The following is a 27,281-nucleotide window of genomic DNA, read 5'->3' as shown; positions in this document are numbered from 1 at the left end:
ACCTATTCCTCGGAAGAAGGCCTTACCTTATGAGGAAAGGTTGGACAGATTAGGCCTATATTCATTGGAGCTTAGAAAAATGAGCGGTGATCTTATTGAAACGATCTTGAGGGGACTGGATACCGCGAGGATATTTTCTCTTGTGGAGATGGTTTAAGAATAAAAGATGAGGGGAAAATTTGAGGGTCCTTAATCGAGTGAGAAATTCTCTTCCCACCTATCAGTGTAGCCGGAACTCCATCAACTTCTCAGTCACCCATTGAGCAGGTGGCGACTCCACAGGTCCCTCGCTATGTTTTCCCCATCTGCATGTCTTCAGAGAGCACGTTACTCGACACACATTTGATAACCTTTTGACACCACACCAGAGGACTCCTAATCCTTCCAGTGTACCACTTTTCCTGCACAGCACCTACAAAACGGGCAAAAAAAAAAAAAAAAAAGTCCCAAGGCAGGAGCTACTTTATGAGCGACCACACAGTTCATTGCTGTCACCAGAAGTCAAAACGAGAGGCCTTTAACACAGGACAGATTTATTATGATGAAATGCATGCAAAGTGGTGCTTTATAAGAAAAATTTGCAGTGACATTGTCAGGACAATTTTCAACATATGAAATACAGCGTGTTGGATAGGGGAAAAAATTAAATCCACATGAACAAAAACTGTATTTCTCTATTTTCAGTTTCAAAATATATTTACTAGCTGTGTTGTGCCTAAATACACAGGTGCAACAACTTTAAAAAAGGCAATTCCATGATACAGTATATGCTTAAAAATGCACGAATTTGATTTAAGGTTATGAATCACAGTTGTTAAAATAAAAACTGCTTTAATAAAGATTTTGCATTATTAACATTATTAAGAAAACAGTAAACACAGATGAATTTAGTCTCCTCGGATTATATTCCAAAAGAATACTCATGGTAAAACATTGCTTTATCAGATACGCCACCTTAAACATTGCTAGAGTTACTCATGTCAACTGAAGCACACCGAGCAAACCATTCCTCAAGAAGTCATTAAGATTTCACAATCCCCACATATAGAAAAACATTCCATTTTTTTTGAGCGAAATGAATAAGAAAAACTAAAAAGATTTAACATTCCTGAGTAGTGATCATGATGTAAAGTATTACAAGTCTGGAGGAACATTTTGCAATAAAGATGATTCATATTCTGTTTTTAAATTAATTTCTTCATATGCTTATATTCCAGAAGGATCTCTTACAACAGTTCAGTGTTGCTTCTCAGAAAATTCTTGTCTCACCCATTCTTCCCAACCACCAGGGAAATGTAGAGCTCTGAAAGAAAAACAAAACCCCACCAATTAGCCCCGTTGTCATCCAGTGGTAACAGAACAGTATGAATTTATATTTTCACTGATAAGTATTAGGGCTAGTACAAAAGTAAAGACACATCAAATTGTCTCAAAGCACCTCATATACTGAATTGTTTTTGGAGTGCAGTAATTTTTCTGGTACTGGATTTATGAAAATTATTTGTTTTTACTCAACTGGAGTACTGCATATAGTTCTGGGTGCCACACTTCAGGAAAGCTTGAAGGCTCTTGGAGTACGGAAAAGACTCATGAGAATGGTTCCACGAATGGAAATTTCAGGAGTTAGAATGGGCAGCTCATTTCTTGCTGTGCTGTAACATTTCTATGGTTCAGTTATGAAGATCTGAGATGCTTGGCCTGTTCTCCTTGGAGAGAAAGCACAGAAGATTAGAGCGGTGTTCAAAATTATGAGGCTGGACACTGGAAAATGGTCCTCCTCGTAAAAGGATCAAGAATGAGAGGGCACAGGTTCAAAGTGATTTGCAAATCAAATGCAAGTAAAAACTTTTTTCACACGAGGTGGTTTGGGTCTGGAATGCACTACCTGGAAGTGTGGTGGGGGCATTCAAGTGGGCATTAGAGGATTATCTGAATAAAAACAATATGCAGGGATACGATTGCTCACTTGGGAGAGCGGTGCAGAAACAATGGGCTGAATGGCTTCCTGGTGTGCCAGAATAATTCTGCGATTCTGAGGGGAGATTTGATAGAGGCACTAAAAATCATTGGGAGAAACTATTCCCACTGGTGAAAGGATCAAGAACGAGATGGCACAAATTTGAGGTAATTGGAAAAAGAAGCAATGGAGACATGAGAATTTACTTTGTGCAGCGTGTGATTAAGGATGGGGATTCAGGAATTCTTGTGACGGAAATGTGAGCAGTTGCATGAAAGGTGACTCTCCTCTTAGAGACCTCAACTTAGGTGTCCACCCCAACCCAAAACCATGCAGGAAATGCCGCTGAACCAGCAAAGGAGCAGAAAAGAGAACAAGGGCAGCAAAATCCGGGAAAGGAAGACCGAGGTGGTGGACATGGGTCGCCGTTGTAAATGCTAGCCCACCGGCCGATAGGGCAAAGGGCATTTCATAGAATTTACAGTGCAGAAGGAGGCCATTCAGCCCATCGAGTCTGCACTGGCTCTTGGAAAGAGCACCCTACCCAACCCCACACCTCCACCCTATCCCCACAGCCCAGTAACCCCACCCAACACTAAGGGCAATTTTGGACACTAAGGGCAATTTAGCATGGCCAATCCACCTAACCTGCACATCTTTGGACTGTGGGAGGAAACCCACGCATACATGGGGAGAACGTGCAGACTCTGCACACACAGTAATGTAGCCACCCGAGTTGGCCAACTCCCGACGTAAAATGGAGGACAGCAAAGGCTGCAGGGAAATTCAGCCAACACAGGCAGAAACTAGCATGTGCAAGTTTACTGTGTATTAAACTCTGCAAAAGCCCAGACAGCTGCATAATGTAGCAGCCATCTACATACTAATGAGCGATCCCCAGGTACAATCGAAACATTTGGGATAAACAAAGCCAAGCCAGACTCCCCGCCGCCAGCAGGAGCCAACACAAGAGGTTAACGGACACCTCAAGACCGCCCATCGATCAGGGAACCGCTCCAGTATTGGAGAAATCGAACCAAGCGATTGGAACGAAGTCCAATCACTTGGAACCAGGTACAGGGTCCGCCCCGAAAGGTGGTCTGCCCCGAAAGGTGGGAAGCCCCTGGGCACTATAAAGTTAAGCCCCCAAGTTCAAATCGTTCTTCTTGAACGGGTCACTCAGCAACACGAACCAACCCTTGACAGTGACCGGTTCAGCTGCCGCCGATATCCTGTAAGTCTTAAGTCAACGCTCGCTACGAGACAGGCGCTCCTAGCTACCAGTCCGTACCAACTTCGAATCCCGCAGACTCAGAACCCGAACGAAAGGCCATTTGTTCCCCTGACCTGGTGGACTAGGCCTGTTAGTTGTAGAAGTAGCTTAGAAGTAGAATTTATGCATGAGTAGCGATTACTGTGTATAATTAATGTGCTTTGATTTGAATCTTACTAAGCACGGTAGCATTGTGGATAGCACAATTGCTTCACAGCTCCAGGGTCCCAGGTTCAATTCCGGCTTGGGTCACTGTCTGTGCGGAGTCTGCACATCCTCCCAGTGTGTGCGTGGGTTTCCTCCGGGTGCTCCGGTTTCCTCCCGCAGTCCAAAGATGTGCAGGTTAGGTGGATTGGCCATGATAAATTGTCCTTAGTGTCCAAAATTGCCCTTAGTGTTGGCTTGGGTAGGGTGCTCTTTCCAAGAGCCGGTGCACTCGATGGGCCGAATGGCCTCCTTCTGCACTGTAAATTCTATGATAATCTATGAATTGGTGAATTGAGTTATTGATCATTACTTGAACCTCGTGGCGGTATCATAAAGATATCTGGCGACTCAGGAGCAAAGGTTATAAAACCGAGCCAATTAAACCAACCAAACGTTAGCAACATATTCATGCATTACATTCATCCCCCACCATCTGGCCTGCGAAATCCTACCAACTGTCCTGGCTTGACACAATTCACACCTCTTTAACCTGGGGTTACCCCATCTCTGGATCTGTAAAGATTTAATCACCTGCTAATGCTCGCATTCCAAGCACTGTCTGGCATCTTTGAATCTGTCTATATATATGTTTCTGGAACATACCTCTTCATTCACCTGAGGAAGGAGCAGCGCTCCAAAAGCTAGTGACATCGAAACAAACCTGTTGGACTTTAACCTGGTGTTGTAAGACTTCTTACTGTGCTCACCCCAGTCCAACGCCGGCATCTCCACATCAATCCGGAGCTTGACTGCCAAGCCAGAAAAATGTGAATAATACTACTATGATTTTGTTTTTATGGTTTAGGAAGTTAGTGTGATGAAATGTTTGAGTGAGTGTAGTTTATTAAGGGTAGTTAGAGGTTCTGATTTTCTTGTTTTGTAATGCATGTCCCTGTTTGACATAGCGCCCCTCAGAATTGTCAGTTACATTTTTTTTGCATAGTTATGGTCAGTGTAGAGGCCATAGAAGAGTGCTCGCCGGGTCAGGGAATGAAAAATAACGTAGTTATGTGATCCTTCATGCTTCGCGTTAGGATCACAAGGAGGGCTGTAGCCACCTGAGTTGGCCAACTCCCGATGTAAAATGGAGGACAGCAAAGGCTGCAGGGAAATTCAGCCAACACAGCAGGTGCAAGTTTACTGTGTATTAAACTCTGCAAAAGCCCAGACATCATCGATACAAGCAGCCATCAGCATAATAATGTAGCAGCCATCTACATACTATGAGCGATCCCCAGGTACAATCGAAACATTTGGGATAAACAAAACCAAGCCAGACTCCCCGGCGCCAGCAGGAGCCAACATAAAAGAGGTTAACGGACACCTCAAGACCGCCCATCGATCAGGGAACCGCTCCAGTATTGGAGAAATCGAACCAAGCGATTGGAACGAAGTCCAATCACTTGGAACCAGGTACAGGGTCCGCCCCGAAAGGTGGTCCGCCCCGAAAGGTGGGAAGCCCCTGGGGACTATAAAGTTAAGCCCCCATGTTCAAATCGTTCTTCTTGAACGGGTCACTCAGCAACACGAACCAACCCTTGACAGTGACCGGTTCAGCTGCCGCCGATATCCTGTAAGTCTTAAGTCAACGCTCGCTACGAGACAGGCGCTCCTAGCTACCAGTCCGTAACAACTTCGAATCCCGCAGACTCAGAACCCGAACGAAAGGCCATTTGTTCCCCTGACCTGGTGGACTAGGCCTGTTAGTTGTAGAAGTAGCTTAGAAGTAGAATTTATGCATGAGACCTTGGAGCTGTGAAGCAATTGTGCTAACTGCTATGCTACCTTGCTGGCCATATTAGCATGGATGGAGACCCTGGAGTGCAGGGGCACATCCACGCAGTAAGTGTGGCTGACCCCGTAAGGGTGGGGGGAAACAGAAACCCGTCCATCACCATAGTCACCTGGAACATCAGGGGACTCAATGGCCAGTTAAAAGATCCAGAGTCTTCGCCCATCTGAAAAGCTTTCGGGATGACAGTGTTCCTCCAAGAGACACACCTGAAGGAGATTAACCGACTGATGGTAAAGTGGCATTACAGAAGTCTTGCATGTTTTGGTCTGCAAGAATTTAAAGTGCTGCAATAATGTAAATATCAAACACCATTTCCATGAACTAGTCAGGTGGTAACAAGAGGACACACATTTATGAATCACGAAGAATTAAAGTGAAGGCTTTATAAAGTATATAAAACCTTGGGAGTGGTTATACTTTGTTTTCTTTGCCGCTGTTGAAACAGGAATTTGTTTGCAAAGAAGAAATTAATACAAGGTATGAGCGTAAACGTGAGTGGGATTATGGCTACGTGGCTTTCATGCAGAAAAATACTGGCAAATTTGACAGCAGGAAAAAGGGTCTTTTGGATTTGGATTTTGTTTATGGTCATGTGTACCGAGGTACAGTGAAAAGTATTTTTCTGCGAGCAGCTCAACAGATCATTAAGTACATGAAAAGAAAAGAAAATACATAATAGGGCAACATAAGGTACACAACGTATCTACATAAACACCGGCATTGGGTTAAGCATACAGGGATGAAGTGTTAATCAGGTCAGTCCATAAGAAGGTAATTTAGGAGTCTGGTAACAGTAGGGAAGAAGCTGTTTTTGAGTCTGTTTGTGCATTTTTCTAGTTCTGTGACAGTATGAATCCTGGCCACCAGGTTCCCTTAGCTAACTTAAAAACAAATCAGATACAAAAGTAACAAGATATTTTATGTTGTCAGTACTTACCTACTGTAGCCCATTGATACCGCAGCATCTAAAGCCGCCTTGCTTCGGATTCCTGCCAAACATGAAAAGACAATTTTGTCGGATGTGGAAGGCATCTTCCCATTGTATGTTTCCATAAATTTGCTGGGTTTCAACTTCAAGGCTTGCTCGACTTGCCCCACTTCAGATAAATGGAAAAACAAATCAATGCAATCCATATTCAAACAGTTCCACCAATAAGATAAAATATACTTATTTTTAAAAATGTAATAGTATTTATTTTAGACATGTTCACAGATCCAAAAGAGCACAATATTTTGCCGCTCTCTATTGCGGCTCTCAAAGGTTAAATGATGTTTGTAATATTTTAAAATTTTAGCAGTTTTAGTTTTTCATGGGAACTGTTGTAATGTATAAATCCAGTCGCAAAATAGCACTCACATATACAGTAAAAACACTGCCATTAAGATTGTGTCCCTGCAAATCAAATTAGTAATATCTTTAAGGCCTACCTCACCGCTTAGTGGGAGGCGGATATTCTTGCAGACCAAAACATGCAAGCAGAGGACAATCTCAGCTCAGTCAACATTGCAAAGCACTAACCAACATTTGGGGACTGTTGCCAAAAAACTGCCCTACAAACTAGTCAAGCAACAGCCTGACAAACATCTTATACACCTTATTACCATCTCTGGGTCCAGTCAGAATGGGGCAAAATGATACACAAACACGTGGAAACAGCATAGGAGTCGAACACTGACTTGGTTCCACTGAAGTTTCATGGCATCAGATGAAGAAAACATTCCAACAGTTATCACCTACCACAACCAACACAGCACTCCACCATCCCTCTGCTGCCACCTCTTACATGACAAATTCTCCTTATTGAACAGCACTTTTAGGTATTCGGAGGGAAGAAAAAATAATCGTGTATTCTGGGGTTGGGTATTTCAAAATGGCTTTGCAACACCACCAATGACAGCTGGTTGAGTTCTGAAGAATAGAGGGAAATTTTATGAGGAAATGGCCTATTTGTTCTTGTCCTCGTCCCCAGAAACTTTCGTACTGCAAACACAAATGTCCACAAAAACAATGGTAGAACTGACCACAGCACAGTCCACAGGGTAGGATGAGTGTAAGATGACAAAGATTGGCGGGTGGTTAACAGTGAGTGGGTTACAGGAAGATACAGACGGAATGGCCAAATGGGCAGATTAGTGGCAGATATAATTTAACCCTAAAAGGTGATACACTTTCTTTGGAAGGAGTAATTTGACAAGGAAGCATTCAATGAACAGCATGGCACTAGGAAGTTCTGAGGAACAAAGTGACCTTGATGAGTTTGTCTCTAAAGGCAGAAGAGCAGGTTAATAGGGTGGTAAAAAAGGCATATGGAACACTTGCCTTCATCAATCGATGTATAGATTACAAAAGCAGGGAGGTCATGTCAGAGTTGTATAGAACTTTGGTGAGGCCACAGCTGGAGACGTGTATGTAATTATGGTTACCATATTACAGAAAAGATGTGTTTGCATTGGAGGGACTGCAGAGGAGATTTACGAGGATGTTGCCTCAGGTGAAACATTTAAGTTATGACGAGAGGGTGGATAGACTTGGGTAGTTTTTGTTGAAGCAGAGAAGACCTGATGGAGGGGTTATGAGGGACATGGTGGATAGGGAGCAGCTGTCCCCCCCTCACCGAGTTGAAAGGTCAGTCACGAAGCAACACAAGTTCAAGGTGAGGGACAGGAGGTTTCGGGCGGATGCAAGGGAAAACCTTTTTTTTTTTAATAGAGTGGCGAGGGTCTGGATTGCACTGCCTGGCAGGGTGGTAGAGGCTTGTTGCCTCACATTCTTTAAAAAGTACCTGGATGAGCACTTGGCACATCACAACATTCAAGGCTATGGACCAAATGCTGGTAAGTGGGATTAGGTAGTTAGGTCAGGTGTTTTCCACATGTGGATGGGCCGAGGGGTCTCCACTGCACTGTGTAATTCTGTGAATGAAAAATCTTGTCTCCACAGTGATGTTACCTCCACCATGTAGTGATGTACTACCACTGTGCCAATTGGGAGAGGCAGAGGGTAATTTAAAAAACCCAAACTTACCATCCATGAGGTTCCGTGGGCTATTAGCAGCAGTAGAATTGTACATTAATGCAATCTGCAACATTGAGGCACTTTCACAAATCTCAACATTATTAGCGGAATATACCTTGCTGCTTTTCATGCTTAGCAATGACAACCAGGTTATAATTGCCTACGTCTTGCCTTGAAATGATTGCAAACAAATAGTCAGTTTAGAAGGCATCAAGAATCAGTCACAAAGTGTGCAATTACAGGTGTACACAAATGGAGGCGGCTGACTCTCTTTGAATTAGTTTGGGGTTTTGTGACCACCCAGAAGCAACCCCGAAAATTGCAGACTTCCTGAATTCTATTCCACAACTTTCCATGATAGAATATAAACTCAATATCTGCGTTGCTAATCCACTAGGTGAATGTGACATTTTTTCTTCATTCTTCTAGAACACCTAACCTAGTATTTCTCATTCATCTTCTTGTTTCCTAAATGCTGCAGCCTATATTCCTTGAATGAAAAATCTGCTTTATCATGCCAATCCACACCCTGTACCACGGAGTACGGGCTCTCTTTTCCAGGTCCCACTTATCTCTAAAATGTATGGTGTTAAATCCTTTCTATCTATGTATATTTTATGTAATCCCAAAGAGGTTCCCTCATTAATACCTGCTTTCAAGACTGAAGAACCTTAGCATATCAAGTTATTTTGACCCTCGACAACTGTTATTTTCTTCCACATGGTTGAGGGCCTGCATGACCCAGAAGCATTGACCAGAAGCAGAAATATAGCTTGAGCATTAGTTCTGGGGTTCCAATTCAAACACTTTGGCACCATAATTCAAAACCTATTTGTTTCATTATTGTCCCACATCAGTACAATAGTTATAAAATTTATAGTGCACTGGAGAGTGGATTATACCCATAAATATATACTCACGTGGTACATTTATAGATCCAGGAATTTGTCCATACTCCTTGATCTCCCACGATTCTCTAACATCGATCACAATTGTATTTGATTTGAGCATCTGCTTTAATTCCTGGTAGGTGACAGATTCAGAGGGAGCTGTACAAATACTCCGGTAGCTGCTGGACTGACTCAGGTAAAATGGAGCTATATATAAAAACACAATTTTAAAGTTTTAAGCTATTTTTACAGGGATTCGGATACAAAATTGGAAGCATGAATACATTTAAGCAATTAAACAGCCAATAATTAGCAACACAATTTCAATGACAGCAAGCAGTATGAAAACAACCACATAATTTTATTAAAGCTTATAAATGTTACTCAATATATTTTGTGGGGTGGATGGGTGGGTGATTAAGGTTGTCAAAATGCTTTGCATGAGTACGACCAGGGGCTTCCACACCACTAACTGCTGCAGAGAAACTGGTCTTCTGATTTAGCAACATTAGCTCAAAAGAAGTTTCCTTCTTGATCAGCACTGCACTTTTCATGTGCACTCGGAATTTAACCTGGTGAAGATTACAAGAAACTTGTGTTTAACTATGTGATAGAAATTGTTGCAGGACACTCCTATAAAATGTTCAGGACTGCTAATGCTTGAGTTACCTCTCTCATCACTACTTTAATACATACAGGGCATCAAATTTTATTTTTCAAAATCCATCTTAAAAGATGATTGGCAATTCTGGTTAAATTACCATACATGAAATGCAGAGAGAGCTGATGCTAATGCTAGTAGTGGAAGACTGTCTACATGTCAAATACAATGGCAGTGAAATGTTATTTCCTCTGCTTGGTGAGTTAATAAATAACAAGGGGGCACAAAATGTAGGATTAGTTATAAAAATTGGGGAGGTGATGGCGTAGTGGTATTGTCACTGGACTAGTAAACCAGAGACCCACAGTAATGCTCTGGGGTCCCAGGTTCAAATCCCACCACTGCAGATGGTGAAATTTGAATTTAATAAAATACCTGGAATTAAAAGTCTAATGATGACCGCAAAACCATTGCCGATTGTCGTAAAAATCCATCTGGTTCCCTAATGTCCTTCAGGGAAGGAAATCTGCCATCCTTACCTGGTCTGGCCTACATGTGACTCCAGACCCACAGCAATGTGGCTGACTCTTAACTACTCTCTCAAGGGCAATTAGGGGTGGGCAATGAATGCTGGCACAGCCTGCCATGCCCACATCCCATGAACAAATTTTAAAAAAGTAGATGGTGCTTCTTTCACGACCTCAGGATGTTCCAAAGCTCTTTACAGCTAAGGAAGTACTTTTTAAAAGTCTAGTCAAGGTTGTAAAGTAGGAAACACTGCAGCCAATGTGTTCACAGCAGTTGACAATGACCAGATCATCTGTTTTCATGATTTGTATTGAGGGATAAATATTGGACAGAACACTGGTGATAACTGTCCTCTTCTTCAAAAGATCATCCGATGCTTTACATCCACTGGAGATAACAGACTTGGAAGGCCAAAGGGTTTTATGCTTATTTTGAATTGTGACAATGTGGCCATCGATGAAGTTACAATGGTTAGAGGCACCAAAAGTGACCCAGAACCACACGACTGATATGTAATTTAGTTGCTGCGAATTAGGATTCAGGTTGTGTTTTGAGTTAAGGTTTGGTAACAGTTCGAGGTTAAGTTTAGGAATAAAAACTAGAAATTAAGACCAGGGTTTGAGACTAGTGCTAGGGTCAGAAATCATCATTGGCAACATTTTAGCAGAAACCATTAATGGCTAAACCGCACTCACCAGATGCACTTTTAAAAATGTGATTGCTAAGCACCACTGGGTGTCAGTGCAAGTGCTCCCTATAAGTGGAAGCCACAAAACGTTATCTAACCAGATCTAATCAAACTAGCAAAGATTTAAATCAGCATTTTGATACTTCTAATTGTGGACTGAAAACTCTGCAGTGCCCAAAGGTCATTCAAGAGCCACAGTGTATTAATGTTGCTTACTTTGAAGTAATGTGATGCATTTCCTTTACCATACTGCTGAACATCTTACACACTACTTGAATACTCCGAGTGTCTCCAAGTTACTTTCTATCCTATAATGGCCTCCTACTCTGTTCTAATGAAGTTCAATGCAAGTTTGAGGCAAACCATCTCATATTTCTATACTTTAAAGCATGGAGGTTAATACCGTTCCAACTTAACCATGGCTTCTATTTTTTTTCGAACAACTCGTTCTCATAATAGAGGACGGCAGTAGAACCACTGGGATAGGAAAAGATGAGGTTGGTGCTTGAGATCAGGATTTCCTTCCTGTGAGTCGTACAAATCCAAAGGGTGGTCCCCACCACTGGGGTCTATTACCTCCAGGCCACAGAAAACTTCTCATCTGACAAGGCTTCCATGCTTTCCAACTTCCCTGCTATTATGATGGAAACATTTATCCCTCCTTTGGATCCATGTTTGTTTTTTTAGCCTCATCATCATGTGGTTCGCCTTGCACCATCACATGGTATGACAGATATTTTAAGCTATACAGTATCGGTGTATGCTACAATAAGAAATGCTAACATGCTTCTTTTCCTCTCCTCCACATTCTCTTTTTTTCTGACTCAATCAACTCTTGGCTCATAGAAAAAGAACTTGCATTTACACTAGACCTTTTACAATCCCATTATGTCTTAAAGTACAGCCACTGAAGTACTTTTTGAAGTGCAGACATTGCTCGTCTATAGGTCTTTAACTACTGGGAAAGATATAGAGGAACAAATCGTAGAGAGGTACAAGAATTATAGAGTGGTTATAATGGAGGACTTTAATTATCCTAGCACAGCTGGAGATAGTGATAGTGCAAGGTCAAGGTCAAAGAGAGAAGAGTTTAAGTGTGTTCAGGAGAATTTTCTAAAGCTTTCAGTACAATAAAGAAGAGGGCAATTGCACATTTGGTTCTAGGGAATGAGGTGGGTCAAGACATTTACTTGATGGTCTAGAAATTGAGGAGACACAAGTTATTTGTTGGGAGAGAAAGTAAGGAGTTAATAGTAGTACACTTACTTGGAAGTTAGCACTTGCCTAGGACATTGCCAGCTGAGATGTAATTGCCATGGGTTGAGGGTTGCCATGGATTGAGGGTTACCACAAGAACCCAGAAGTAACTATTACAATTGTCACAGGTTGGGGACTGCCGTAAGAATCCAGTATTAGGGGAAAAGGTAATTGCTTTAAGAGAAAGTGAATAATCTTTGTTAGGAAGCTGTTTTGCAGCTTGGAGAAGGTGGACCGGGAAATTAGAGTTGTAGTCTTAAAGCTAATAAGGGTTTGTATGCATGTCCGAACTAAGTGAACCAAGTTAAAATCTTGAATGAAGGACCAAGTGAAAGGAATCAAAGAAAAGAGAAAACCCAGAAGTCCCGGGATCCACGGAAATACAGACAGACACGTCAAACTTCTGCACCGTGCTATGACTCAACTAATGGAATGTTACTGATATTTGTTGTTCAATAAACAATGTTAGTTTGCATTCTAAGTTTGCGCTTATTCTTTTTGCCAATAAGATGAGTCCTTGATAAGAATAATTTTGGGGTCAGTAAAGAGGCTGAATCCCAACAAATGTTTGTCAGGAAAGTTAAAACCCATGTAATAAAAGGGGCAGTAACAGTACTGAAATTGGCTGTGTGACAGGAAACAGGAGTGATGAACGGTTGTTTTTCAGGCTGAAGGACGATGGATAGTGAGGCTCCTGAGGGGTCAGTATTAGGACCCACACAGCTTTATCTGATACGTATTAATGACCTAGACTTGGGTATACAGAGCAGTGACAAAATAATTGTGGGTGGCACTGTAGCACAGTGGTTAGCACTGTTGCTTCACAGCTCCAGGGTCCAAGGTTCAACTCCGACTTGGGTCACTGCCTGTGTGGAGTCTGCACGTTCTCAGTGTCTGCGTGGGTTTTTTCCGGAAGTTCCGGTATCCTCCCCCAAGTCCCGAAAGACGTGCTGTTAGGTAATTTGGACATTCTGAATTTTCCCTCTGTATACCCAAACAGGCGGAGTGTGGAGACTAGGGGCTTTTCACAGTAACTTCATTGCAGTGTTAAAGTAAGCCTACTTGGGACAATAAAGATTATGATAAATTTGCAGATGACAAAACTCAGAAGTATTGTGGACGGTGAGGATGATTATGATAAACTTCAAGCGGACACAGACAGGCTGGTGGAATGGGCAGACAAGTGGCAGATGAAGTTTAAACAGATATGTGAAATGATTTGTTCTGTAAGAAGAATGAGCAGAAACAACATAAATACAAAGAACAAACAAACAACAAAGAACAATACAGCACAGGAACAGGTCCTTCGGCCCTCCAAGCCTGCGCCGATCATGTGTCCTATCTAGACCAATCGCCTGTATCCTTCTATACCCAGTCTGTTCATGTGCCTATCCAGATAAGCCTTAAGGGTCACTAACGTATCTGCCTCAACCACCTCACTTGGCAGTGCATTCTAGGCCACTACCATCCTCTGTGTAAAAATCTTTCCCCGCACATCTCCATTGAACCTGTGCCTCCTTGTAATTGTCAATTCCGCCCTGGGAAAAAGCCTCCAACTATTCACCCTATCTATACCCTTAATAATTTAATAAACTTCGATCAGGTCATCCCTCAGCCTCCATTTCTCGAGGGAGAACAATCCCAGTTTATTCACTCTATCCTCATAGCTAATACCTTACATAGGAGGCAACATCCTGGTAAACCTTTTCTGTACACTCTCCAAATCCTCCACGTCCTTCCAGCAGTGTGGTGACCAGAATTGGGCACAGTATTCAAAATGTGACCTAACCAACGTTGTATATAACTGCAACATAACTTTCAAGCTTTTATACTCGATACCCCGTCCTATGAAGGCAAGCATGCCATATGCTTTCTTTACCAACATTTCCACCTGTGCTGCCACTTTTAAGGATCTATGGACCTGCACGCACAGATCTCACTGTGTCTCTATGCTCCTGATGGTTCTGCAATTTATTTTATAGTTCCCACCTGAATTGGATCTAGCAAAATGCATCACCTCGCATTTGTCCAGGTTAATTTCCAATGAAAGGGTACAATTCTAAACTTGTGTGCAGGAGCACGGGGATCTATGGGTATATGTGCACAAACGATTGAAGGTGGTATGACAGGTTGGTAAAGTGGTTGAAAATGTATACAGATTCTGGCAAGTTCATAAGTTATAGGAGCAGAATTTTAGGCCATTTGGCCCATCAAGTCTGCTCCGCCAGTTGATCATGGCTGATCTCATCCTGGACTTAACTCTGCCGTCCTGTCCATTCTCCATAACCCTCCAACCCGTTACCAATTAAAAAATCTGTCTAACTCCTCCTTAAATTTACTCACTGTCCAGCATCCACCACACTCTGGGGTGGTGAATTCCAGATTTACAACCTTTTGGGAGAAGCAGTTTCTCCTCAACTTCATTTTAAATTTGCTACCTCTTATCCTAAAACTATGACTCTCGTTCTAGAATGTACCACAAGAGGAAGCATCCACTCCACGTCTACTTTATCCACACGTTTATCATCTTGTAAACCTCAATTTGATCTCCTCCTAGTCTTCTAAACTATAGAAATATCGGACTAAACTGTTCAATCTCTCTTCATACCACAAACCCCACATCTCTGGAATCAACCAAGTGAACCTCCTCTGAACTGCCTCCAATGACACTACATCTTTCCTCAAATTAGGGGACAAAAACTGTGCATAATACTCCAGATGTGGTCTCACCAATGCAGTGTATAGTTGCAACAGCATTTCCTTTTGTACTCTATTCCTTTAGCTGTAAATACCCATTCCATTCACTATCTTTATTATCTGTTTTACCTGCATGCTCGTTTTCTGTGACTCATGAACGAGGATCCTCTGTAATGGAGCACCCCAAAGTCTCTTCCCATAAGTTGCCTTCCCATTTTACTGACCAAAATGCATGATCTCAGACTTATCCAGGCAAATCTCCATCTGCCACATTTTGGCCCACTCTCCTAACCTATCTATATCCATTTGAAAATTCTTATTTCCTCTTTGCAACTTACTGTCCCACCCATTTTTGTGCCATCTGCAAATTTGGCTGTAGAACCCTCTGTCCCAGTATCCAAGTCGTTGAAATAGATTGGACTCCAAGGACCGAACCCTGTGACACCCCACTAATTACATCTTGCCATCCAGAGAAAGACTCATTTATCCCGACTCTCTGTCTTCTGTCCGTTGGCCAGTCTTTTATCCAAGTTAATAAATTACCCCATATTATAACCGTGTGAATTAACCTTCTGTGCGACACCATATAAAACATCTTCCGGAGGGACAGATAGACTACGTCTACAGGATCCCCATTATTCGCTTTGCTTGTTACATCTTCGAAAAACTCTAGCAAATTAGTCAAACATGATTTGCCCTTCATAAAATCATGCTGACTCTGATGAAAATGAAAATCGCTTATCGTCACAAGTGGGCTTCAAATGAAGTTACGGTGAAAAGCCCCTAGTCGCCACATTCCGGCGCCTGTTCGGGGAGGCTGGTACGGGAATTGAACCGTGCTGCTGGCCTGCCTTGCTCTGCTTTAAAAGCCAGCTATTTAGCCCAGTGTGCTAAACTAGCCCCTGATGGATAGCGTTTTGACTTCCCAAATGTCCTGATATTACTTCTTTGATAATTGATTCTAACAATAGATTAAACTAACTGGTCTGTAATTTCCCACATTCTGCCTCCCTCCCTTTTTGAATAAAGATGTGGTGTTAGCATTTTTCCCAATCCACGGGAACATTTCCCATGGATTGACAAAGGTGGATAAAGTGAAACAAAAGACAGAATCCTGGACTTTCTAAATAGGATGCATGAATTACAAAAGCAAGGAGGTTGTGATAAACCTGTACAAAACACTTGTTTGACCTCAACTGGAGTATTGTGTCCAATTCTGGGCACCATACCTCAGAAAGGATGTGAAAGAGGATGTCAAAAAGATTCAAGAAAATGTTTCAGTAGATGAAGAACTTCAGTAATGTGGATAGATTGGAGACACTGGGGCTGATCTACATGGAGAAAACTGGCAACTGGATCCTCGACTTTCTGACCCACAGGCCACAATCAGTAAGAATAAACAACAACACCTCCTTCACAATGGTCCTCAGTACCGGAGCCCCGCAAGACTGCGTACTATGCTCCCTGTACACACGACTGCGTGGCAAAACTTGGTTCAAACTCCATCCATAAGTTTGCTGACGATACGACCATAGTGTGCCGGATCTCGAGCAATGATGAGTCTGAGTACAGGAGGGAGATAGAGAACCTAGTGGAGTGGTGCAGCGACAACAATCTATCCCTCAATGCCAGCAAAACTAAAGGGCTGGTCATTGATTTCAGGAAGCAAAGTACTGTACACACCCCTGTCAGCATCAATGGGGCAGAGGTGGAGATGGTTAGCAATTTCAAATTCCTAGAGGTACACATCAGTCCTGGTCCACCCACATCGACACTACCACCAAGAAAGCACAACAGCCTATACGTCCTCAGGAAACTAAGGAAATTCGGAAACTTTTACAGATGCACCATAGAAAGCATCCTATCTGGCTGCATCACAGCCTGGTATGGCAACTGCTCGGCCCAAGACCGCAAGAAACTTCAGAGAGCTGTGAACACAGCCCACTCCATCACACAAACCTGCCTTCCATCCATTGACTCCATATTCACCTCCCGCTGCCTGGGGAAAGTGGTCAGCACAATCAAAGACCCCTCCCACCCAGCTTACTCACTCTTCCAACTTCTTCCATCGGGCAGGAAATACAAAAGTCTGAGAACACACACGAATAGACTCAAAAACCGCTTCCTCTTATGGACTGACCGGATTAACCTGTCTGCTTCACCCAATGCCAGTGTTTATGTAGTTACATTGTGTACCTGGTGTTGCCCTATTTTGTATTTTCTTTAATTTTCATGTACTTAATGATTTGTTGAGCTGCTCGCAGGAAAATACTTTTCACCGTACCTCAGTACATGTGACAATAAACAAAACAAAATCCAATCCAATCCAAAAGAAGATTAAGAGGAAATTTCATAGAGGTATGCAAGATAATGAGAGGTCTGGAGGGAATAGCTGAAACTGTTCCAATTAGTGTAAGGGTCGGGAATCAGAGTAAATAGATTTACGGTTGAAGGTGAATGACGAAAGAAGTAATGGCAACATTACAAAAAAGGTTTTTACGCACAGTGGTTAGGATCTGGAACACACTCCCAGAGTGTGGTAAATGCTGATTCAAGGGAGGCCTTCAAAGAGAAATATCTAAAAGAGAAAATTTTCAAGGTTAAGGCAAAAAGGAGAGAGGAGGACAAGGTGTTTTGCAGGCATAGTTGCAGAGATCATGCATAGGCACGAAAGGCCAAGTGGCCTTCTTCATTTGTGTAACCATTCTACAATGAGAATCCACAAACAATAATGATCCGCAGGGATCAGTTCTGGGTCCTCTGCTGTTTGTGATTTTCATTAATGACTTGGATGAGGGAGTTGAAGGGTGGGTCAGTAAATTTGCAGACGATACGAAGATTGGTGGAGTTGTGGATAGTGAGGAGGGCTGTTGTCGGCTGCAAAGAGACATAGATAGGATGCAGAGCTGGGCTGAGAAGTGGCAGATGGAGTTTAACCCTGAAAAGTGTGAGGTTGTCCATTTTGGAAGGACAAATATGAATGCGGAATACAGGGTTAACGGTAGAGTTCTTGGCAATGTGGAGGAGCAGAGAGATCTTGGGGTCTATGTTCATACATCTTTGAAAGTTGCCTCTCAAGTGGATAGAGCTGTGAAGAAGGCCTATGGTGTCCTAGCGTTCATTAACAGAGGGATTGAATTTAAGAGCCGTGAGGTGATGATGCAGCTGTACAAAACCTTGGTAAGGCCACATTTGGAGTACTGTGTACAGTTCTGGTTGCCTCATTTTAGGAAGGATGTGGAAGCTTTGGAAAAGGTGCAAAGGAGATTTACCAGGATGTTGCCTGGAATGGAGAGTAGGTCTTACGAGGAAAGGTTGAGGGTGCTAGGCCTTTTCTCATTAGAACGGAGAAGGATGAGGGGCGACTTGATAGAGGTTTATAAGATGATCAGGGGAATAGATAGAGTAGACAGTCAGAGACTTTTTCCCCAGGTTGAAAAGGGGACATAAATTTAAGGCGAATGGTGGAAGATATAGGGGGGGGATGTCAGAGGTAGGTTCTTTACCCAGAGAGTAGTGGGGGCATGGAATGCACTGCCTTGTGGAAGTAGTTGAGTCGGAAACATTAGGGACCTTCAAGCAGCTATTGGATAGGTACATGGATTACGGTAAAATGATATAGTGTAGATTTATTTGTTCTTAAGGGCAGCACGGTAGCATTGTGGATAGCACAATTGCTTCACAGCTCCAGGGTCCCAGGTTCAATTCCGGCTTGGGTCACTGTCTGTGCGGAGTCTGCACATCCTCCCCGTGTGTGCGTGGGTTTCCTCTGGGTGCTCCGGTTTCCTCCCACAGTCCAAAGATGTGCAGGTTAGGTGGATTGGCCATGATAAATTGCCCTTAGTGTCCAAAATTGCCCTTGGTGTTGGGTGGAGGTGTTGACTTTGGGTAGGGTGCTCTTTCCAAGAGCCGGTGCAGACTCAATGGTCCGAATGGCCTCTTTCTGCACTGTAAATTCAATGATAATCTATGATTAATTTAGGACAAAGGTTCGGCACAACATAGTGGGCCGAAGGGCCTGTTCTGTGCTGTATTTTTCTATGTTCTATGTAATACCTATAATACCACATTCACCCCGTTTTTTAAAAAAAGTGTCCGGCGGGGGTGGTGGCCTGAAACTACAAAACATGGCAACTATTTTGTAACTATTTACAATTCTGATAGCTATGATGGTTTACATTTACAGTTTACAATTTAAAATGAAGCAATCAGTCGATTGGGGGCCCTGGTCGTCCTCTGTGATCGTCGGAGCTTCGGTGGTGACTCCGGTGGAGGCTCGGGCGTCTGTGACTCCGGGAGCGTGGCTTAGATCTCCATGGCAGCTTCGGCATCCCTAGACGGCGCTGGTGGGGAAAACGGTTGACCTGGGAAGGGAGCGCCTGCGGGCAGCGTCGGTGGGTGGGGCCGGCGGAAGGACCGACCCTCCTGTAAGGTGCTGCGGTGGAGGGGAGGGTGGGACTGGTGGCTGGGATGTGCGTGGGGTTCCGTAGGGAGACCGTATCTTGTCGGCCGTCGGGGTACGCCACATAGGCGTACTGGGGATTAGCATGGAGCAGATGGACCCTCTCGACCAACGGGTCCGACTTGTGCGCCCGCACGTGTTTTCGGAGCAGGATGGGTCTGGGTGCTGTGAGCCAGGTCGGGAGCGAGGTCCCAGATGAGGACTTGCTAGGGAAGACAAGGAGACGTTCGTGAGGTGTCTGGTTGGTGGTCGTACAAAGCAGTGACCGGATGGAGTCGAGGGCATCCTGGAGGACTCCCTGCCAGCGGGAGACTGGGAGGTTCCTGGATCGTAGGGCCAGTAGGACGGTCTTCCAGACCGTTCCGTTCTCCCTCTCTACCTGAACGTTACCCCGGGGGTTGTAACTCGTCGTCCTGCTCGAGGCGATGCTCTTGCTGAGCAGGAATTGACACAGTTCGTCGCTCATGAAGGAGGACCCCCTATCACTGTGTATGTAAGCGGGGAACCCGAACAGTGCAAAGATGCTATGGGCCTTGATGACGGTGGTTGCGGTCATGTCGGGGCAGGGGATAGCGAATGGGAACCGGGAGTACTCGCCAATCACGTTCACGAAGTAAGTGTTGCGGTCAGTGGAGGGGAGGGAGCCTTTGAAGTCCATACTGAGGCGTTCAAAGGGACGGGAAGCCTTTATCAGGTGCTCTTTCTCTGGTCGGTAGAAGTGCGGTTTGCACTCCGCGCAGATTTGGCAGTCCCTGGTGGTTGTCCTGACCTCCTCGATGGAGTAGGGCAGGTTGCGGGTCTTGACAAAATGGAAAAAGCGAGTGACCCCCGGGTGACAGAGGTCCTCGTGGAGGGCTCGGAGGTGGTCCACTTGTGCGGTGGGACATGTGCCGCGGGACAGGCCGTCAGGAGGCTCATTTAGCTTCCCGGGACAATACAAGATCTCGTAGTTGTAGGTGGAGAGTTCGATCCTCCACCGCAAGATCTTGTTGATTTTTATCTTGCCCCGCTGTGCATTATCGAACATGAAAGCAACCGTCCGTTGGTCCGTGAGGAGAGGAATCTCCTGCCGGCCAGGTAATGCCTCCAATGTCGCACAGCTTCTACTATGGCCTGGGCCTCCTTTTCGACTGAGGAGTGGCGGGTTTCAGAAGCATGGAGGGTACGAGTGAAGGCCACGGGTCTGCCCGCTTGGTTGAGGGTGGCCGCCATAGCTACGCCGGACGCGTCGCTCTCGACTTGGAAGGGAAGGGACTCGTCGATGGCGTGCATTGTGGCCGTTGCAATGCCTGCTTTGATGCGGCTGAAGGCCTGGCGGGCCTCTATCGACAGGGGAAAAGCTGTGGATTGGATCAGTGGACGGGCCTTTTCCGCATAGTTGGGGACCCACTGGGCATAGTAGCTAAAAAACCCTAGGCAACGCTTCAGGGCCTTGGAGCAGTGAGGGAGGGGGAACTCCATAAGGAGGCGCATGCATTCAGGGTCGGGGCCTACAACTCCATTTCGCACTACATAGCCGAGGATGGCTAGGCGGTCAGTGCTAAACATGCATTTATCCTTGTTGTATGTAAGGTTAAGGATTTTTGCAGTCTGCAGAAATTTTCGGAGGTTGGTGTCGTGGTCCTGCTGGTCATGGCCGCAGATGGTGACATTATCGAGATACGGGAATGTTGCCCGTAAACCGTACCGGTCAACCATTCGGTCCCTCTCTCGTTGGAAGACCGAGATCCCGTTAGTGACACCAAAGGGAACCCTTAAGAAATGATAGAGCTGTCCATCTGCCTCGAAGGCAGTGTATTTGCGGTCACTAGTGCGGATGGGGAGTTGGTGGCAGGCGGACCCGAGATCCACCGTGGAGAAGACCTTATAATGCGCGATCCTGTTTACCAGGTCGGATGTGCGGGGGAGAGGGTACGCATCCAACTGCGTAAACCTGTTGATGGTCTGACTGTAGTCAATGACCATCCTATACTTACCACCACTACTTGAGCTCTCCAGGGACTGTTACTGGCTTCATTGACACCTTCCCTCAGTAGCCTTTGGACCTCTGACCTAATAAAGATCCGGTCCTGGGCACTGTACCGTCTGCTCCTGGTGGGGACGGGTTTGCATTCCGGGGTGAGGTTCGCAAACAGGGAAGGCGGGTCGACCTTAAGGGTCGCGAGGCCGCAGACTGTAAGGGGGGTATAGGGCCGCCGAATTTGAAGGTTAGACTTTGGAGGTTACACTGGAAGTCTAAACCCAGGAGTGTAACCGCGCAGAGGTGGGGAAGGACGCAGAGACAGAAAATTTTAAACTCCCTTCCCTGGACTGTGGTTTGCTACACAAAACCCCTTTATCTCTACTGAGTGTGAACTCCGGAGGCCAGGGAGATTTTTTGATAAACGGGGTGGATGAGGAGAGAACAGCGTCTTACCGTGTCAGGGTGTATGAAGCTCTCCGTGCTCCCAGATTAGATTAGGCAGGATGTCTCGTGCCCGTTGATGAATACGGTCGTCGTAGCAGTTGAGAGTGTTCGAGGCCGAGACTGATCCAGGGTCACCGAGGCTAATTGCAGCAGTTAAGAGTTCTCTTCGGGCAGAGTGTGGTCAGCCGAGCTAGGGTCCCGGGGGTTCATCCAAGATGGCGGCGCCCATTGGTCGCACATGGCTGGGGGTGCACAAAATGGCGTGCCCATCCCTCCAATGTGGCGTCCGCGGAACAAGATGGCGGCGCCCGGGGTCCGCACGTGGACCTGGATTATGAAGATAGCGGTGACTGCTGGCCGCACGGGGACCGTGGAGAAGTTTATGGTTGCGGTCTGCATTCGCCGCCGGAGACCGCGGCAACCGCACGGGCCTGACATACCCCCACAAAATGCCGCATCCCTTGTAGGTGGATGCGCGGGCCAGGCAGCGCTGGCGGGGGTGCTTGGCCTGCTCGCAAAAGTAGCAGCGGGGCCCCCCGGGGTTGCCAGGCCGCCTTGCAGCGCAGGCCTGTGGGGGGATGGGGGAAGTCTCGGGGTCGGCCGCGGAGGGGTTCCACGCTGCCCAGGGGGCTGCCGCGCGGTCGGGAACGTAAGCGCAGGCGTTCCTGAAGGCCACATCCAGGGAGCCCGCAAGGGCCCCTGTCTCCGAGACCCAGAGTGTCTTATTCTAACAGTTGCTGGCGGATTTGTGAGGATAGCATACCTGTCACGAAAGCGTCCTGGACTAAGAGTTCCGTATGTTCGCTCGCCAAAACTTGCGGGCAGCTGCAGCTTCTTCCCAACACCAGGAGTGCACGGTAGAATTCTTCCAGCGATTCCCCAGGGGTTTGTCGCCTTGTTGCAAGCAGTTGCCGGGCGTAGACCTGGTTTATGGGGCGGAAATAGTGTCCGTTTAGCAGCTCTATTGCTGCATCACAGTCTTCTGCTTCCTCGATGAGGGGGTAAATCTCCGGGCTCACCCTGGAGTGCAGGACTTGCAGTTTCTGCTCTCCCGTGGGTGTTTTTTCGGCCGTCCCGAGATATCCTTCAAAGCTTAAAGATTGCCGCTGAGTTTGCCGTGTGGGGGCTAAGTTGCAGACACTCGGGCTTGATTCGGAGCTCCATCCTTTCTTCTTAAAAAACTAGCTTATTAAATTGATGCACGATCAATGACCACTAAAGCGGGGTTGTAGTCCAACTGAAGGCTTTAATAAGCTAGATGTTTCCCCCAGCAGCTCAGGTACAGAATGAAGGCTGCTGGGACGGCATGGGCTCTTATACCCCACCTAGCAGGGCAGAGCTACCATACATCCGAACCAATAGAAAGCATACAGTTTCCACCAATGGTGCTTCAGCCTATCAGGTACCGTAATACCTATAATACCAGTGTCCAGCCCCAAATGAAGGACCTGACTGACCCAACCCTTCCTTAGCCTGACTTGATCCGCCACCTTCAGGTCTATCTCCTGCAACATTACCACGTCCGCCTTCAGAACCCTCAGATGCACGAACACACGTGCCCTCTTGACCGGTCTGTTCAACCCTCTTAACATTCCAGGTGATCAGCCTAGTTGGGGGGCACCGTGCCCCCCCCCCCCTGCCAATCAACCATCCCCTTTCCTGGGCCCCCCACCAGCCCATCCGCCACGCCTCTATCGGCCCACCTCCTGGCACCCCCCACCACCGACCTCCTCTCTGTCCCGAAACCGAAGTCCCTCCCTCGTCAGCAGAGTAACTCCCCCCTCCCAGCAACAACACTTTGTAACCTAACCCCTGCCGTAGATTAATCATATGCACACACCCTCACTTCGCTTCCGTAGACTAGCTCACCCAGCTAGCCTGGTGGCCCTCGCCTCTGGTGCCAAGAAGTCTCCCACCTATTGTTCCCTCACTCCCCCGCCCATCGAAATCACTTCCTCATCAAACCGACCCCAAACAATCGTCTAATTAACACAAGAAACAGCCCAAAACGAAAAACACACAGAACGCCCCCCCCCCCCCAATAGTGTAAATCAAAGTAATACCAAGTAAAAAGCCCCACCAGCCACCCCCACCAAAACATCGAAAACCCGCAGAAACCAATAACTTTTACTTTCCCCTTCTTCAACCAAACTCAAGTACAGAAGAGACACGACAATAGAAACATAAACATCACTCAAAAAGTTGCAACTTAAAACAAAAAGTTGTCAGTTCTGCACCAGCCTTTTCCTCTTTGCAAAGTCCATTGTGTCTTCGGACGACTCAAAATAATGGTGCTGGTCCTCATGCGTAACCCAAAGATGTGCCGGGCATAACAGTCCAAATTTCACCCGCTTCTTGAACAGGATCGCCTTAACTTGGTTAAAGCCTGCCCTCCTTCTGGCCACCTCCATGCTCAGATTCTGGTAAACACGCAAAATGCTGTTGTCCCATTTGCAGCTCCGCGTATGCTTGGCCCACTGGAGAACACACTCCTTATCCAGGAACCTGTGAAACTGGACCACCATCGCCCTTGGGGGTCCTCCGGCCACGGCATCATAGTCAGCGCTCTGTACGCCCTGTCCACCTCCAACGGTTGGGGAAAAGCCCCCTCCCCCAGAGGCTTCTGAAACATACTCGCCACAAACGCGCCAGCATCAGCCACCTCCGGGAGACCGACAATTCTTAAATTCTGCTGGCGAGCTCTATTCTCCAAGTCTTCTACCTTCTCCCAGCAGCCTTTTTTGCTGATCCTTCAGCATCCCCACCTACAGCTCAACCACCGTTTGGTGCTCCCCCTGGTCTGCCAGCGCTTTCTCCAGCTTCTGAATCGTCCGATCCTGGGCATCCAGCCTGCGCTCCAGCCGATCGATCGATTCCTTTATCGGATCAAGACAGTCCCCTTTCTGCCTAGCGAAGCCCTCTTGAATGACCGGCATCAACTCCTCCGTTGATGGTTGGGCCGTCACAGCAGAGGTCCGAACATCACCCATATTGTCTTCTGCCGCAACCTCCACCCAGCCCTTGCTGTCTTCTTATTTCTCCCTTTTTGATCTCTTGGGGTTCTTTGTTCCATACACCAATGTGTGGAACCAGTGCCAGATTGATTTCGCCTTCAAAGCCAGCACTCAAAACGCAAAAAAGTCAGGGGGAAAGGTCCAAAAGTCCGGCCAGAGCGGGAGCCACCAAAATGGCAAAACTCTTAGGAATATAGAAAGTCAGAGAGATTTGGGCGTGCAGGTCCTTGGATCTTTGAAAGTGGCAACACAGGTGGACAAGGTAGTCACGAAAGCATACGGAATGCTTGCCTTCATTGGACGGGGCATCGAGTATAAAAACTGGTAAGTCACGCTGCAGTTGTATAGAACCTTGGTAAGGCTGCACTTTGAATATTGTGCACAATTCTGGTTGCCACACTACCAGAAGGATGTGGAGGCTTTGGAAAGGGTGCAGAGGAGGTTTACCAGGATGTTGCCCGATAAACCTCCTGGGTGTTAGCTATCCGGAGAGGTTGGATAGTCGTGTACTTTTTTCATTAGAACGACGGAGGTTGAGGGGTGACCTGATAGAGGTCTACAAGATTATGAGGGGCATGGATAGAGTGGATGGGCAGGCACTCTTTCAGAGGATGGAGGGGTCAGTCACCAGGGTGCATAGGTTTAAGGTCTGTGGGGCAAAGTTCAGAGGAGGCGTGCGAGGTAGATGAAAAAAAAATTTTTTTTACAGGAGGGTGGTGAGTGCCTGGAATGCATTGCCAGGGGAGGTTGTGGAAGCAGACGCATTAATGGCATTCAAAAGGCACCTCGACAAATACATGGATAGGATGGGTATAGAGGGTTACAGCACAAGGGAGTGCTGAGGGTTTTGGCAAGGGTGGTGTCATGACCGGTACAGGTTTAGAGGGCTGAAGGGCCTGTTCCTGTGCTGTATTGTTCTTGGTTCTTAAATTCTACTTGTGGCCCCATTAAAATTATCCCAATTGACCTCATCATTTTTGTAATAAATACCTCCCGTTAAAGATCTCTTTCGAGAGACGGTACTTCCTCAGCATTGCATTAGCCTGGACAATCTGCAGAGTGAACGCCCCCAAGCTTCTGTCTCAACAGTTGAGAAAGATTGACTTAAGTCACAGCTAAAACATTTCCCCCAAAATCCACCTGAAACACTGACTGTATCTCTCTACGCAGATGCTGTCAGTCCTAAGAGCCACATTACACCTACTCCTCATAAAAGTACATATGCAACAAATGAAACCTAGTGGAGTAGTGCAGTGACAACCATCTCCCTCAATGCCAGCAAAACTAAAGAGCTGGTCATTGACTTCAGGAAGCAAAGTACTGTACACACACCCCTGTCTGCATCAACGGGGCCGAGGTGGAGATGGTTAGCAGTTTCAAATTCCTAGGGGTGCACATCTCCAAATCTGTCCTGGTCCACCCATGTCGACGCTACCACCAAGAAAGCACAACAGCGCCTATACTTCCTCAGGAAACTAAGGAAATTCAGCATGTCCACATTAGCTCTTACCAACTTTTACAGATGCACCATAGAAAGCATCCTATCTGGCTGCATCACAGCCTGGTATGGCAACTGCTCGGCCCAGGACCGCAAGAAACTTCAGAGAGTCATGAACATCGCCCAGTCCATCACACAAACCTGCCTCCCATCCATTGACTCCATCTACGCCTCCCGCTGCCTGGGAAAAGCGGGCAGTATAATCAAAGATCCTTCCCACCCGGCTGACTCACTCTTCCAACTTCTTCCATCGGGCAGGAGATACAGAAGTCTGAGAACACGCACAAACAGACTCAAAAACAGCTTCTTCCCCGCTGTTATCAGACTCCTAAATTACCCTCTTATGGACTGACCTCATTAACACTACACCCCTGGATGCTTCACCCGATTCCAGTGCTTATGTAGTTACATTGTATACCTTGTGTTGCCCTATTATGTATTTTCTTTTCTTCCCATGTACTTAATGATCTGTCGAGCTGCTCGCAGAAAAATACTTTTCACTGTACCTCGTTACACATGACAATAAACAAATCCAATCCAAACTTTTTTGTTAAACATTAACCATTCTTGCCATCATCATTTTAAAACACACGCATGTATATATCTCCACCCCACCCCCACACACACTTACTTATCAATTTGAGCTGAATTGAGTGTTATTTTGCAGAATGCTCAGTGTTTTACTTTCTGTAACGCTCAAGGTTATGGGTCAGGCTAGGCAAGCTTCTCCGGAGCTCCAGGCGATTCCTGGGCCGCTTCTCACTCACCCCAAGAGAGCAGCCGCTGGTTTCGGTCCTGTCGGCACACCTCTGCGGCCCAGCCCCGGATCGCCGTCCGCAAGAGTAGCGCCGAGATGAAGCCCAACGCACGGGGCATGCTGCAAACTCAGAGCGCTCGGGCCAAGCTTCCAAAACCAACCGTCACCACAGGGGCGGGCGGGGGAGAGCGGGCAGGGGAGGCTGGCACATGCGCACACGGAGATAAGCCGACT

At 46.0% G+C, this 27,281-nt stretch overlaps 1 protein-coding gene across 1 annotated transcript; it reads right to left on the bottom strand.

Annotated features, from left to right (window-relative positions):
• Nucleotides 1-516: 516 nt before the first annotated feature.
• On the bottom strand, nucleotides 517-27,254 carry tstd3 (thiosulfate sulfurtransferase like domain containing 3). Its single transcript, XM_072499608.1, has 4 exons — nucleotides 27,058-27,254; nucleotides 9,169-9,345; nucleotides 6,170-6,329; nucleotides 517-1,303 (listed from the first exon to the last, which is right to left on the bottom strand). Exons 1-4 carry the CDS (start codon nucleotides 27,164-27,166, stop codon nucleotides 1,237-1,239), a joined length of 513 nt encoding a protein of 170 aa, XP_072355709.1. The 5' UTR covers nucleotides 27,167-27,254; the 3' UTR covers nucleotides 517-1,236.
• Nucleotides 27,255-27,281: the final 27 nt, after the last annotated feature.

The sequence above is a fragment of the Scyliorhinus torazame genome, chromosome 4 (assembly GCF_047496885.1).
Source record: "Scyliorhinus torazame isolate Kashiwa2021f chromosome 4, sScyTor2.1, whole genome shotgun sequence".
Classification (NCBI taxonomy): domain Eukaryota; kingdom Metazoa; phylum Chordata; class Chondrichthyes; order Carcharhiniformes; family Scyliorhinidae; genus Scyliorhinus; species Scyliorhinus torazame.
Note: the sequence above shows the minus strand (reverse complement) of the source record. Positions and strands in the feature narration are given on the sequence as shown.